The 16,310-nt window shown below is 36.2% G+C and overlaps 1 protein-coding gene across 4 annotated transcripts in view; it reads left to right on the top strand.

Annotated features, from left to right (window-relative positions):
* Window positions 1–16,310, top strand: part of Rtn4 (reticulon 4) — a 57,577-nt gene that overhangs the window by 32,588 nt on the left and 8,679 nt on the right. For all 4 annotated transcript variants that reach the window (XM_070025633.1, XM_070025634.1, XM_070025636.1 and 1 more), the window contains 2 exons: window positions 11,121–11,328; window positions 14,781–14,919. In XM_070025633.1, the coding sequence (XP_069881734.1) occupies window positions 11,121–11,328; window positions 14,781–14,919 (347 nt within the window). The remainder of the gene's footprint in view (window positions 1–11,120; window positions 11,329–14,780; window positions 14,920–16,310) is intronic.

The raw sequence follows: 16,310 nt of genomic DNA, 5'->3' as shown, positions 1-16,310 counted from the left end.
TATCCCAAGCCTTTGGGAGTTTTATAGTAGAGAGTAATAAATAGGAACTGCTTTGGATGTTGTGTAAGATACCTCTTGGAGAATCAAGAGAGGTAGGCCATTTAGAATGACAGTAGTTGTCATATTTTAAAAACTTGACCTGAAATAGGCGTGAAAAGAAAGTCTGATCTGAGAAACCCAGGGGTGAAATCCTGGACATTTGGCATAGATTTGCAGAGCTAGGATGAGGGAGGGACTCAAAGAACAGCATGAAGTTTCACTCACAGTGAAACATTGGCAATCACGGTGCTTTAGTGTCAGGAGAAACAAGAGTTAAGGTAGATAGAAACATGCTACCTTAAGATTTGGGCACTTGGAAGTAGGGAACATCTCTGAACTTCAGAGAAAAGATAGGTTTGATGGTAGAGAATTGGGAATCAGATGCAAAATGAGGTAAGTGAATACTGTTCAGAAGTATAATTATACCTCAAGACAGTTTGGCTTTTGACTACCATACATAGAGACTTCTACCTTGTAGAGATTCTGTGGGAATTCTTGAATGTTGCTTGTAAACTACTTTCACTTTCTTTCAAAGCTGAGTCTGTGAGCTACAGGTGCATGCCCACACAGATACTCAGATAGAAAAAAGCAGAAGTCTTGGTACTTGAAATGCATGATTTCGCCTTAAAACATGAGAAACAAACTTTAGCATTAACTAGTTTTGAGTGTTACTTGATTGGAGAAAGACTCTTGTTTTTGATCCTGAACTTAATTGAAAAGCCCAGTGTTCAGATATTCATATTTCTTGTAGATTTTTCTTTAGTAGTGTAGCACTAGATATATATGTTGTAGAAAATTTTGAAGCTATGTAGAAGAGCAAACCTATTCACAGGAAGTGATTGGGAGTATATTTTTAAAAGCGTGTATGTATTTACATCATTATATGTATTAATAGTTAAGTATGGAAGTGCCTCAAGTATTGCAAGGACAATGCTAAAATGAATATAATTGAATCAAATCTTTGTTCTAATCCAGGATTATTTCCATGTTTTTAGGGTATAGTGTTTAATTAGGCCACTGATGCATGTTGCAAAACTGCCCTCCAGAAAGATTGTGCCAATTGTTATGATGAGCAACAAATGGGTATCTTTCATGGAGCTAGAGCTAAGATAAAACAGGATCTATGTATTGCTAATGTGTTTTTTTTCTTTTTAACCATTTCCAAGGTAGCTATTTTGTCAGTTTAAGTAAATTACTTTATGAGAACAGGTTTATATTAAGAAAAGAAAAGAAAAACCAGATATGCACATGTTTTCTATGTAGGTGGAAAACATAGGATTTAGAATCTTCGAAGGGTAAGTACTTGGAAGTAAGTCTTCATTTTTATTTACCCCAAACTGGATACTCCCAATTTTTGCCAGGACTTCTAAGTGATCTTTCCACCTAAATCTCAAGTGTCACAGCCAAATTAAAATGAATCTTCCTAAAGCCTCAGTTCTTTTTAAGGTGAAATTCATGCTGCCTATCCTGGACTTTTGAAAGGCATTCTGTGACTTAGTCTCCATTATGAAAGCATCTCACATGAGACCCAGTGTCAGGCCACATTGAAGGACTTGTTCTCTAAGCATGCCTGCTACTGCATTTGCTCATGTTTTCTTCTCTACTTAAAATGATCTTCCCATTTTGTTTTGCCCAAGTTCTATTAAAGACCCAGATTTCTCAGATAGGAGTGATCTGTGTTTGTTGTACCATCACTGGGTTTTCAGTATGTGCCTTCTAATATACCAATTTATATGTTTGTTGGCTTTTTTAGCCTGTAAACTCCTTGAAGGCAGAAATGGTAGGTTTATCACTAGTAATCCTAGTAGGCTCTGCACAGCTTCTGAAAAAAATGAGAAGTTGAGACTTCTGAGTTCAGGTTTACTCCTGGTTTTAAACTCAACATGTACATTTTTGAAAAATAGTAAGTTTTTTTTTGTGGCAAAAAGTTAGAAAAGAGATTCCTTCCCTTCTTTCTTCAAGGAGAAATTAAGTAACTTTAGCAACTTATATAAATTTATGATTTTTAGGTTATATCCTCAGACAAGGCATTTTACAGATAAGGAAACAATAACAAAAACCTGAAAAGGTTATTTGTTCAGGACTACCTAACTGGTGGCATGAGACCCTTTCTGCTTTATGATTTGTATTGGCGCTTGAACAACCAAAGATTGAAAAATAGAAGCTGAAATACAGAAGCTAAAATGACCCATGTTTTGGTGTTATATCTATGCAGTCTAAATCTAGAATCTTATTGGGCATAATATATTTCTTTTTGCGTGGTTCTCTGCAATAAAAGAGGTAGTAGTCAATTACAGCAGCCATGGGAGAAAATAGATGTGGTTAAGCCTTGGTGGGAACTTCCTGGACTGGGTATAATTTCTTTTAGTCTTCAAAGATTGGATTACATGTTTGAATATAGGAAGAATACTTAAGCAGTGCGTAGGTTTCCTTATTTTTTATGCAGTTGATCTCATCTGTTGCTAGAATTTGGATAGGGATATTAAAATTTAACTTACTTTCTAAGATCACATTTTCAGTTTTCTCTGCCTTCTCAAAAAGGCTGATGTATATAACTATATATATTATATAACTGTATATATATTCTGCTTTATGTCTTTAACTTCTTAGACCTGATAGACACTACAATGCTACTGTTTTTCTTCAATGACTGTACTACCATTCTATAATTTTACTTTCTATAGCATTTATTTTAGAAGGTCACACAAACATAACCAAAAACTTATCCAATATTAATGATACCATTGTAAGAATTGGTACTGAAATAGATTTAGGAATTTCACCTCAGACTACAGATTTCCTAAAATTCCAAATTTGCTCAAAAACATGAGGAATTACAACTGTTCCTTGATCTACATATCCCTTTTTTACACTCTTGATTATTTCCACCTAAATAATCCTCTGCAATTTAAGATTTTTAAGATTTGTTCAAGTGAAGAGAATATTGACTTTGAGTATGTAGATACCACTTATTATTTTTCCCTGGAATTATATTAAATGTGTAGATTTTCCTGTGAAGGGAAAATTAATATGGTTTAGAAAAGTGGGAAATTAGGATTATTTTCTGCTCTGATCTCTATTGAAAAACCACATGAACTAAATATTAAGTAATCTCTTTTAAATTCGACTTTTATAATTTAAAGTAGTTGTACCAAAGGGTTACCAATCAACATGTCAGTTTATGAGTACAGTGCATCTGTACTGGAGCTTGAATTCAGCCTTGTGGTTTCACTTTTTCACTCAGCTGGAGCTCTTACCACTACAGCTAGGCCTTTCTTTCTGTTTTTGCTGATTAATTGAAAATTTGTTTGTTTGAGCTGGCTTAGAATCTTGATCCTCAAATCTCAGTGTCTTGAATAGTTAGGATTATAGGCTTGAGACACTGTCACCTAGCTTTACTAATGACTTTAATGATAAGTGAGGCATATTGATGATAATTTTATCTTACTATTTTCTATTTTACTAAAATGAATATCATCCACAGGAGACAACAAATAGCTTGTTTTTACTTTCCTGTAATATTTAGGCATTTTCTATGTGAAATTTTTAGGGGAGAAATACTACTAAATGAATCCAAATTCCTTACTAAATAGTGATGGGAGAATGATTTAGAACTTAACTTAAAACATTAAGAATTAACATTTATTTTCTTAATGAAATTTAGTTTATAATCATAGCTGTGTATAGGTTTTAGAATAAATAGAGGAATGCATCAAGTTTTTTAACTTTGGGAGTATAACTTTTGTCACAAAAAGAATGGCATCTTTTACTGTTGTATTTCATAGTGAATTGTATATAATAATGTAAAATGTTGAAAAGTTTCATTTACTTTCCTAGGGCTTTTAGTCTTTGAGAACTTTTGAGAACTGTCAGTCTTTCGGAGCAATTTTCACTCAAAACTATAACTTCATGAAATCTGCATTATTAGAGAAGTTTCCATTTTTATAGTTGATTTGTTTTTGTTTTGTGTTGCCTTTTGGTGCTGGTCCTGGGATTTGAACTCAGGGCCTGGGTATGCTGTCCCTGAATCTTTTTTGCTCAAGGCTAGCACTATACCCCTTCATCCACTTCTGGCTTTTTGGTAGTTAATTGGAGATAAGAATCTCACAGATTCTCCTGCCTACTCTGGCTTTGAACCATCACCTTCCAGTGCCCATCTGATCTGTGTATTTTATGTGGTAAGGTATTTAGGTGATGAGTGAGGTTAGATGGTGAAGTTAAAAAGCATGTAAGTTTGGATTTGTGAGGTTGGTTGTATAGTATTGTTTATGATAACTTGCTTTCCTCTGCTACTTTATGTTACTTTATAACTCTTAACATTTTTAAAACTTGGATGAGAGGATTCTGTTCTACTATTTAAGTTGTATACGTTATTTGAATAAGTTACATAAACCAGGCACCAGTGGTTCATGCTTGTGATTTTAGCTAGTCAGGAGTTTGAGATCAAAGGATCATAGTTTGAAGCCAGCCGTGCAGAAAAGTCTCCATGAGAGTCTTATCTCCAATTAACCACTCAAAAACTGGAAGTGGAGCTGTGGATTAAGGTGATAGAGCACTAGTTTTGAGCAAAAGCTCCTGGCTGAGTTGAAGACCCATGACCGACACCTGCCACGCCCTCTCAAAAAAGTCCTGTAGTAAGAGAACTTATATAATCATATAGTTACATAGTTATAGTTTTAATGTGTTTTCAGTATGGAGGACAATTAAATTGCTCCTGGGAAATATAATTTACAGAATGTGGCTTACTTTATTATTGAATCTCTATTATTGGAATTTATTGATCTCATTTAACCTTGTTCCCTCTTATGTATAAAACACAGGGGATAAATACAGACTTGTGATTAGAGATAATGTGGGTTGCTAAATAATTAGAAAAGACAAGTATAAAGTTTTCCTTGATTTGTTTTTTTCCTTGTTTTTGGTGGTTGATCAAAGTACTGTAATGTGAGAAGTAATGAAGGAATGATTAAGTGATGAGAGATCAGGCTTGAAATTCTATATGTGTCTTTTGAAAACTAGTTCCAGGAAGAAGAGCTAAGCAAGAGAGATGTTGCTTTGCCAAGTATTTGGTTGAGATACTTTGTAGTAAATAGTGTGTTCTATCAGCTGGAACCCAAGTTAGCAATACCATTAAGGCAAGCTGATTTTAAACAAAACAAAACAAAACAAAAACCAAAAACCAGGGCTTACCTTTAAATATTGCATTTAAAATTTGAATTCCCTGCATGACTTTATTTGTTATATTCCTTTTGGCAAACATTTCCATAGGTGAAATTTTTTTCTGCTTCAAATAACTTTTTAGATGGGTGTAATTTTTTTTTTAACACATTGGAAAGTAGGTTAAGTGATCTGCTCAGGTTACACTGGTGGTAAATTAGAAGGAATAAGACTCAAGCTGCTCTTACTGTCTTTGTGGAAAGAGCTAAGCACCGGCCTTAGGCAGATCCTTTTTCTGGACTTTCACCTGTCATCTATCTGTGATATGAATGCTTAAATTATCAGCTCTGAATTCCAGTCACTATTCCTGAAAGTTGCTAATAAATACATAATTATTTATTAAAATAGCTAATTTCTAAAACAAAGATCATGATTGTGAAAAATAACTGAAAATTTAATATTCTAGTGTTTATATGTTTGTTTCCTATTTGTCTGCCTTTTTCATTCTTCACATGACTTTGCATAACAGAACTTAACTATTTTCGTTTGCTCAGAATTAAGTTATCATTCTGCCAGCCATTCCTTGTCTTTCCAGTAATTTTTAGACTAGCTAGTTCAACATTTTCCCCCTACACAGAAAGACTAAAATTGAAACCCAGATTCAGACTATTCAAAGAAGAGCTTTAATAAGAATTTGGTTTAAGGCAAAAATGTAATAGCATGACGGCTGCATGTCAGGCATGTGGGTTAGCACTATTTTTAGCTATGGCAGATGACACTTTGTGATTTCCAAATGTAGGCAACTCTTCTTACTTTGCAATGTGCCAGAAATTTTTATTTAAAAGATTGTAGTTTACTGAGTTATTCTAATTTATAATTTTAGTTTGATTAAGGATGCTATACTACTCTGTGTTCTATACATAAACATAAAGATTTCTGTAATTTTTTGACAACAAACAAGCAAGGATTTTGAGGAACACATCTCTTCTTTCTGAATTACAGGAGTTTATTAAAACTATGATTGTAGCTGGGTGCTGGTGGCTCATTCCTGTAACCCTAACTATGTAAAAGGCTGAGATCTGATGATCACAGTTTAAAGCCATCATAGGCAGAAAGGAAAGTCCTCTTTTTGTTTGTTTTTGGTTTGTTGGTCCTGGGGCTTGAACTCAGGGCCTGGGCTCTGTCCCTGAGCTTTCTCCGCTCAAGGATAGTGCTCCACCATTATGAGCTATGTGCCAATTCCATTATTTTGTAGGTTAATTGGAGGTAAGAGTCTCATGGGTTCCTTAAAAAAAAAAAAAAAAAGAGTCTCATGGGCTTCACTGCCAGGGCCAGCTTTAAAATGCGATCCTCACATCTCAGCCTCTTGAGTAGCTTGGATTACAAATATGAGCCATAGACGTTCACTTGGAATTGGCTACCTGTGAGACTCTTATAATCAGAAATGAAGCTGTGACATCAAGTGGTAGAGTGCTAGCCTTGAGCAAAAAAAGCTCAAAGACAATGCCCAAGCCCTGAGTTTAATCCCTAAGATGAATAGCAAAACCACAACTATTATTTTAGAAATTTTAGATCAGAGTAAAATTGAGGGCACAATAGTATTACATACATAATTGATTCTTTACTAAACTATATTGAACAACCATGAAAAGCTGAGCTTTCCTTGTACAAGCCCTTATTCTTATTTTCTCTTTTTGGTACTGGTATGGGGCTTGAACTAGTCCTCACAGTCTTAATTCAACTTTTTTTCCTCTGTCTTTTTTTTTTCAATTCAACAAACTAGTTTATGAGTGCAGTGCATCTTGATCAAGGCCACACCTTGCGTCGCGTCACTGTCCCCCATCTTTCATAATTCCATCCAGACACTCAAGTCCGTCTGGCATTTTTGCTGTTAATTGAAGATGGAAACTTGGCTAGCATTGACCCTCAGCTTTCCAGCTATCAACCAGTCTTCTGAGTAGCTGATTCGTGTGAGCCACCAGTACCTAGCTAAAACCTAAATTCTTAATTTTGGTTTCGTAAAAACTAAGAGTCCACTTCATAAATAGGACGAAACTTAATTACTGGGGAATCCAAATTTAGCATTATGGTAACCCTGTAAGTTTTTCCTTCAGATGTTCTTTATGTTTGAATTTGAAAATATTGTACTTTTAGTTAAAATGTTTCTATTTCTATGAATAATAGTCTGGCCCATGCCTATAGTGCAGCAAATTATAATGAAGCAAGTAGTAAGATTATAACAAGGAAAGGCTTTCATCAATTTTTTAGAGTCTGATAAAGGTGACATGTCTGTAGATCACTGTAGAACATTGCTGCTTTATAAATTATCTGGAAGCATTGACTTCTGTTATTTAATAACATGAAAAAATAGTTTATGAATAAAATATTTAATCCAGAGTGTAGAAACCTTTTGAGTATGGTACATGCCTTAAACTGACATAGGTATATATTCTAATCAGAGAGTAGTTCATTTCTCTTGTGCTCAAGGAAGTACTGCGTGAGAAATTGGCTTCCTATATAGAGTTTTCAATCTAGGACAGAATTTGAAACAAATCATTGTTGTGTATAATTTATTGATTGTAGCATGATCACAAAATTGTATATCATTACCATTACCTACTTGTGAACATTTTTACACACTTGTATTTTGAGCTTTGTTAGATGGTTTTTATCAAGTTGAGTTTGCTCTCTTCTCTTCCTCATTGATGTTAATTTGCCATGAAAAGGCATTTGTCTCTGAGCTTCTCTTGCTCAAAGCTAGCACTCTATCTCTTGAGCCACAGTGCCACTTCCAGCTTTTTCATATTAGACAAGTACTCTACCACGAAGCTACATTCCCAGCCCAAGGCACTGTATCTTATCTGAGGCTTTTAATGAATCTATGTGGTGATCATGTCTTTGGTCTTCATTCTGTATGCTACAAGACTGGGTTTATTATTTTGTTGAGGATTATTATATGTATACTCTGGTTTTGGTATCAGGGCTGAGCAAACACTTCATATTAACTAATGAATATAATTGATGAATTCTAGAAACAGCTGTGTTTGAATATATTTCTCAGGTGGGATTTAATTCTTAATTTATTTTTACTTTTTTATTGTTATAAAGGTGATGTACAGAGGGGTTACAGTTATGTAAATCAGGGAATGAGTACATTTCTTTTTGGACAGTGTCACCCCTTTGCTAGCTCCCCGTTTTTCCCCTCCTGTCCCTACCCACAAGTTGTGTAGTTCATTTTCAACATAGTGTCTAGTGAGCACCACTGCTGCATTGGTTCACCCTTTGTCCCTCCATTTCTGGATGAATTTAGTATTCTAATTATTTTAACCAAAGAACTTGAAGGAATCTATGGCCTAGAAATACGATTGACAAGTATCAATTAAGGTAACAGCCTAGTTAAGAATTACTATTTAGAAATTAGTATTTCTTCATCTTTGCCGCTTCAAAGACAACCTCCTTTTCAAAACAAGATTGAAATGTTTTTATACCTTTCGCAATGCTTTTGGTAGCAGCTGGTCAGAATTTCCTATTCTAGAATATGTTCCTCCTGTCTTCTGTGTAACTATTCCCACCTAGTTGTCTCATCTCTCGCGTTTCTTTCCTAATGGTCCCATGGGCAGCTGCACCGCAGCATTCCTCCAGCTTATGTCAACATGTCTATCATGGTATCTATTTTAAGGTAGTCTACATATTTTCATGCAACATGTGTGGACTTGCGTGTATGATTTCTAGAGTTCCTCCTGCTTATTGAAGGACTTAGGAATTTATTATTTGCTACCTTTTATCACCTTATTAATAAAAAACTTTTATTTTGTTGTTGGTGTGTGTGTGTGTGTGTGTGTGTGTGTGTGTGTGTGTGTGTGTGTGTGTGTGTGTGTGTGTGTGTGTGTGTGTGTGTGTGTGTGTGTGTGTGTGTGTGTGTGCGCGCGCGCGCGCGTGCGCTGTTACTAGGGCCTGTCCTTAGCCTTTTCACTCAAGGCTTCCAGCTTCTGGGGATTAGAATTGGACATGAGAGTCCCACAGACTTTCCTGCCCTGGGCTGGCTTCCAATTGGAATCCTCAGAGCTCAGCCTCCCGAGTAGCGAGGCTTACAGGTATTAATGATGACCAACATGAGAAATTTTAATTCATTATTTCACTTAATGAGTCAGCATCCCAGTGAGAGCCTTCCTGTTTTTACACACATTTTAGAGGTAAAATATAGAAGAATGTAGTCATCTGCCTGAAATTACATACCTATTGATTTATAAAGCTGTTGTTGGAGTCTTAAGTAATTCAACACCAATGCCTAATTTTTGTACAATGGTAGAACTAGTGTATACATAAAAAAAAATCAGAAGTTTTAGGCAGGGTTGTAATAAGTTGGGAGAGGCTTGAAATCTGTGTGGACACTTTCAGATTGAAAGCTCTCTTCATAGGGGGCTGTTAAACTATCAAATGAGATCATATTTAAGAGAATGGAATAAACATGTATTAGAGTCCTTTTAGATAAAGTGCTGTGTACTTAAAATGTCTCTTTTTGTGATGAAGGGTATTGAAGATTAACTAATCCATGGCCTTGTTCATAGGAGGCACACACACCACTGCCAAGGTACTTACAGTATATACTAAGAGAAATGAAGGGATATAATAGAACCTTGCGTTTTACAGTTTGCATACATAGTTTTCCCTATAAAAAGATAACCATGTCAATAAAGGGAAGTCACATATACTTAGACCACCTAAGGATCAAAACCACTGTAGCCCTTAAAAATATGGACTTCTTGTTGGACAACCAGCTCATGCCTGTCATCCTAGCTGTTCAGGAGTCTGATCTGGAGGATTGTGGTTTGGACTCAGCCCAGCTGAAAAGTCTCTGAGACTTATGTCCAAAATGGCCAGCAAAAAGCAGGTTTCAAAGTGTGACTTGAGTCACACTTGGTTGGCACCTGCCAACCAAGCAAACTAAGCAAATATAAGACCCAGGTTCAAACGCTGGTACTTCAAAAGGGGGATGGGACTTCTTTTATGTTATCTCCTTTATCCTTTTATAAAAGAGTATTTAAAATTCTACTATAAGTTTTTTTTCCTCCTCACAATTAATTAGACACAATCCAGAAAGAGATGATTTTTTTTTTTTTTTGTACTGGTCCTGGGGCTTGAACTTAGTCTGAGCATTGCCCCTGAGCTTCTTTTGCTCAAAGCTAACACTCTACCACTTGAGCCACATTACTGCTTTCCAGCTTTTTTTTTGAGTATTTTATTGGAGGTACGAGTAGTCTCAGGGACTTTGCTGCCCAGGCTGGCTTTGAATTGTGGTCCTCAGATATCAGCCTCCTGAGCCTGGCAGAGATGAATTCTGTCTAGTCTGACAAAGAGCCCCTTTGGCACACTGCATAGTTCTCCTTGGGTTGAATATAACCTGATCTTAAGACCGTTGGCCTATGGTTATTTGATATTACCGTGCTTCTGGGACTATGGGCCAAGAGCTGACTTGCTAGGTCAGGTTCTGACTCCTTACTATTAATAACTATTGTATAAACAGTCTACAGATGTAGTTTTTCCATTTTTCTTTGACTCCTAAGTTTTTATGACATTTTTTTTCCTTGTGGGATATAGTAGATTTTCAGCTATGTAAATGCTGTTTTTCCTATCTTTTGCTATGTAGACAACTTGTGTTCATAGTAGACTACATAGCATTTAAAATTTCTTAGCTTCTAAAAAGCAAAACTGTAAATCTCAGATGTGTAATTTTAAATAATTTCAATCTCAACATTTTACAGTAGATTTTAAAATGTATCTTAAAAGTCTTTCATGTTTTAGGTTTGAGTTTGATTTTATTCAGTGGTCTTTTTACTTCTGTAATACATACAGCCACTGTAAATGTTCCAAGTCCAACTAGGTTAAAAGCATGTTCTAATTCAGATTTTTTTTTTTTAATTTAGTTGTTGACCTCCTCTACTGGAGAGATATTAAGAAGACTGGAGTGGTGTTTGGTGCCAGCTTATTCCTGCTGCTTTCATTGACAGTATTCAGCATTGTGAGTGTAACAGCCTACATTGCCTTGGCCCTGCTCTCTGTGACTATCAGCTTTAGAACGTACAAGGGTGTGATCCAAGCTATCCAGAAGTCAGATGAAGGCCACCCGTTCAGGTGAGATGTCTGGAAAAACAAGACATACACTGGCAGTAGTGTAAACCAATAATACTACAGAATTTCAGTCATGTGTTTATTTCTAAAAAGTTGTGCCATAAGTACTGCTTTTGAGATTTCCTATATGAAAGGCTTATGTTGGTAAAGACTGAGTTTATATATCCTGAGTATAAAGCCTATTCTCAAGTCATCTAATTCTACTTTAGCACATGTTTTATCTTTTAACATGGTTGTGATTGGTGGGTATTGTATTTCCATATTGCTTACCTTTTCTGCATTGTTAATGTTCAATACTAGTTGATATATATATAACTTTCTTGTATCTCTACCATTCATGGCTTAGGACCCCCTTTCTCTTTCTGCTCCTTTCCCAGGGATACTACTTTGTAAATCTTATTTTATTATTAGTTTTAGAGGGCTTTATTTCTCTCATCACTTCACCTCTCAGTTACTAATTTGTTGTCCTATTTTTTTTTTACAAGAATACCCTAGCATTAGATTTGTAGTTGCTGTGGGAACACAGCTTGAATCTCCTATTCTCATGTTATACTTCACATTTCTTTCCACTTTGAGATAGTTTATACACTGTATATAAAACTCAAGTGTTTTTTTAAAAATATATTGAGTCCTGCAGCCATACATCTAATTCCAGAACATTTCATACCAAAAGAACCTTCATGCTTGTTCAAGTTCTATTAATTTTTCATGTCTTTAAGTGATTTTATTCAGACGTCTATCAGTAAAAACACTGTCACCTTAGGTTTTAGCCTTCTAGTTTTAATGTGATATTTGTTTTCATCTTATGTAAAGATCACTAAATTTTGTTATTTCCCACCGTTCCTTCAGTCTAGATCAGGGATCTGTAAACTAGCCAATGCGAAATCCGTGTTACCTTATCATATTTATGCATAGGATCTCTCTGATAACAATAGGATGACATTCAAATGTTTTTGTCTTGGGTTTTTGTCCCTCTTTGTGTGCAGTCATTCTCAACTCTCTAGCTGCTCCAGTGCATCGTATTTTTTTTGTTTGGTTTAGGGCTTGATTTGAAACTTTTAACTCTTAGGAAGGCTTCTCTAACACTGACCTCAAATGACCCTGAGAGGTTCTTTCCTATTGTAACTGTGGCTTTGAAATGTTCTCTGATAGTTTTGTATATGAACATAATATTTCTTTAAACATTTAAAAATTACTTTGGCAAGGGAAGGGTCTGTTCTTTAAATATTATCTATTTATGGGTAAACATAATTGATATTCAGACTTGGAAGGAAGTGTCTTACTGATTTGTTTTATTCTAGCTTATTCTAATTGACAAAGTAATGATACTACAAGTTTTGGGAGAAAGATCCAACATTTAAGATCCAACATTTATTGAATGGTTCCTGATGCCCGTTTTTTTTTTTTTCTTGGTTGGTCGTGGGGCCTGAACTCTGTCCTTCAGCTCTTCAGCTCAAGGCTAGTGCTTTACCACTAGAGCCACAGCTCTACATCTGGCTTTTTCTGCTTATGTGGTGCTGAGGAATCGAACCCAGGGCCTCATGCATGCGAGGCAAGCACTCTACCAGTGAGCCACCTTCCCAGCCCCTGATGCCAGTTTTTAATAAACAAAATTTTATCCATAATCTGAGAGGAAGCTAATACATAGGCTAACATTAGTAATGAGAAGAGAACATTGTGGAGTGGGAAAACAGCTCCAGGAGGCAATGCAATTAAAAAAATATTTGGTAAATGACCCATTTTTGGCTGCAACATAAGGAGTAGGGGGAAGAAAGATTAGAAAGGCTGAGGGGTACTTGCTGGTTGAAAAATGGAACCATAGAATCACAGAATGTTTGAACTTGAAGTTTTTAAGAAGGTCGTTTCTCTAATGTATAAGGCTATTTAGCTAAGTAGCAGGTCTAACTTTTCCTTGAGTTTAAAGCACTATCTGGCATAGCTCAAATAAGACTAATGTGGCTTAAGGCTGAAGACTGGTTTGGCTATTGATCAGGGACTGGTTTGGCTATTGATAAAATATTCCAGTTTGTAAGTAATGAACACAAATTAGAGTAGTGGCACTGTGAATAAAAACAAGGAGACATATTTGGGGCATACTACTTAGAAAAACTATGGGTTATGGACTTGTATTAGAGGACTGTTATTTCCAGTGCAAGCAACGGATGGTTTTCATAAATGTGGGAAAATGATAAGGAGGGAGTAAGTATGGAAGAACTTCCAACAGATCTGACTTGCTTCTACTTTCTAAGATAAAGTGGCTTCTTTGAAACCGTAACTAATGAAAATAGTTCCTTGCATGCCTGTAGCATTTCCTTCTTACTATTACCTTCTTCCATTTAATAGTTCCAGCCACCTCAGTATAAATTAGGGCATCTAAGTAGACACTAAATGTTCTCTTTTACCAGAATTGCCACTGTGTTTTTAGCACCCATTTTATAGTCTTACGATTAACATTTGAGGGCAGTTTCCTATAAAAACATTAGGCTGAGGGCTAGGAAGGTGGCTCAGTGGTAGAGCGCTTGCCTTGCATTTATGAGGCCCTGGGTTCGATTCCTCAGTACCACATAAGTAAAAAGAAAAAAGCCGGAAGTGGCGCTGTGGCTCAAGTGGCACAGTGCTAGCCTTGAGCTGAAGAGCTGAGGGACAGTGCCCAGGCCCAAAGTTCAGGCCCAATGACCGGACCCCCTCCAAACAAAACAAAACAAACAAACAAAAAAAAATTAGGCTGAGAAGAGTGTAGGCTTTGGAAGTAATTAGAGTCTTTGGTAAGGAAGTTTGATTAAACAACAAAGGGGGAAAAACTGTCATCATAAGGACCATTTATCAAATGGTTCTTTGGACTAGTTATGTTAAATACTATTTATTCAGTGAATCCCAACGGCAATCTCCATTTGTAAATGAGAGGAAACTGAGATTCTTAGAGGCATGACTAAATAACTGTAAAGTTACACAGTCGAGTAAGAGGCCAAACTCAGGTGGATCTGGCTTCAAAACATACGAGCTTCCCCCCCCCCCCCTTTTTTCTTTTCAATTTTTCCTTCAATCCTTCCTCCTTCCCTCCTTCCTTTCTGTGTATACTCAATGCCTCATGCTCTCACTTGACTTCTCTACTCAAGGCTGGCGCTCTACCACTTGAGTCACACCTCCACTTTGAGCTTTTTAGTGGTTAATTGGAGAGGAATCTCATGGACTTTTCCATCTGGTCTAACTTCAAACCGTGAGCCTCGTAATTACAGGCAAGAACCCCCAGCCCCAGGCAGCATATGGTTTTTGGCTGACTGCATACCAATGAAATTAGTCTTGGTGAATTTTTATATTTTGCTTTACATAGAGACACTAGGTTTTTTTTTATTAAAATTAGTCTATTTTTATAAATCTCTTCATTTATATATAAATAATTGCTGATTGACATTTGGGGACAAATCATCAGTGAGAAATATGTATTTGTTTTCCAGGGCATATTTGGAATCCGAAGTCGCTATATCTGAGGAATTGATTCAGAAATACAGTAATTCTGCTCTTGGCCATGTGAACTGCACAATAAAAGAACTCAGGCGCCTTTTCTTAGTTGACGATCTAGTTGATTCTCTGAAGGTAAATTGTGTTTCTGTTTTCTGGACATACACAGAATTTAATGTCAAAAGACGAGTATAAAATTCTGTTTTTCTCTATTCACGTAAATGACCATGATGTAATGAAATCACATCACTAAGCTTATGTTTCGAAAGTCAGTGCTAATAGTATGTTTTGAAGAATAGTGCTGTTTATATTAATTCATATATTCATACTTTCAGAATTATGAAATTAAAGGGAATTTTGGCTGTAAGAATAAACATTCTCTAATGCATCTAATACTGCATGCAGTGTGTTCTGCCTGACCTTGTTTTAGAATCTTACTCTCAGTTTCTTAGTTCTTTTTTTTGGGGGGGGTGGGAGGGGTCCGGGGGAGGGGTCCGGTTGTGGGGCCTGAACTCTGGGCCCGGGCACTGTCCCTCAGCTCTTCAGCTCAAGGCTAGCGCTCTACCACTTGAGCCACAGCGCCACTTCCGGCTTTTTTTCTTACTGCTTATGTAATGCTGAGGCATTGAACCCAGGGCCTCATGCATGCAAGGCAAGTGCTCTACCACTGAGCCACCTTCCCAGCCCCAGTTTCTTAGTTCTTGTGTGAGTCACACACATATATAATAGATTCCATATCTTGGATTTTTTCCTTGTATTATGTATTCTGGAAAAAATTTTTTTTGAAATATCTCAATTAATCTTTGTTGGGTATATATAGAAAGTTTTCTTTAGTTTTTGTGTCCTGCCATATAAAATCTTATCTTGGAAGTAAACTACCAAAGTTCTGATTGACTGTGACTGTACATAAGTGCTAGCCCTCCTGTAATTTGAGCCCAAGCACTGGAACCATGCTGCTTGATCTTCACATAGAACTTGTAATTTATGCTTTGTGTGCTATTACCTTTGACTTTACTTAACATACATTGATTCTAATCTAAACTAAGAGAAATACTCTAGTTTACAATTGATGATGCATGCCATGAGTATTGTACCAACAGGAAAAATGATTTCTGAGTGATCCGAATTGATTCCAATATGTAAAATGCATTTTATAAAGTATTTTAGCCTTTATAAACTAGCAGGTGATACATCATTTTCAGCTATATGCTTTAGTAGCATATAAGTTACTATTACTGTCAATCATAAATAAAAGGTAGATTCTTTTTGTCATATATTGTGCTTGGCAGGCAGACAGGCATTGTACCGCTTGCATATGACCCTAGCTCTTCTTGCTCTCGTTATTTTTTTAATATACTCTTGCAGTTTTTTACCCAGGTTGGCCTGGTTCACAATCCTCATGCTTTTCCTTTTCTTGTTGGTTTTGGTGTCAGTATTGTGGCTTGAACTCAGGGCCTGGTCTTGTCCCTGAACATTTTTGCTCAAAGCTAGTGCTCTGTCACTTGAGCCACAACTCTTCTTTCAGT

Source organism: Dipodomys merriami, unplaced genomic scaffold (assembly GCF_024711535.1).
Source record: "Dipodomys merriami isolate MVZ:Mamm:240054 unplaced genomic scaffold, mDipMer1.0.p SCAF_17, whole genome shotgun sequence".
NCBI lineage: Eukaryota > Metazoa > Chordata > Mammalia > Rodentia > Heteromyidae > Dipodomys > Dipodomys merriami.
The sequence above is the reverse complement of the archived record's forward strand: the minus strand, read 5'-3'. Positions and strand labels throughout refer to the sequence as shown.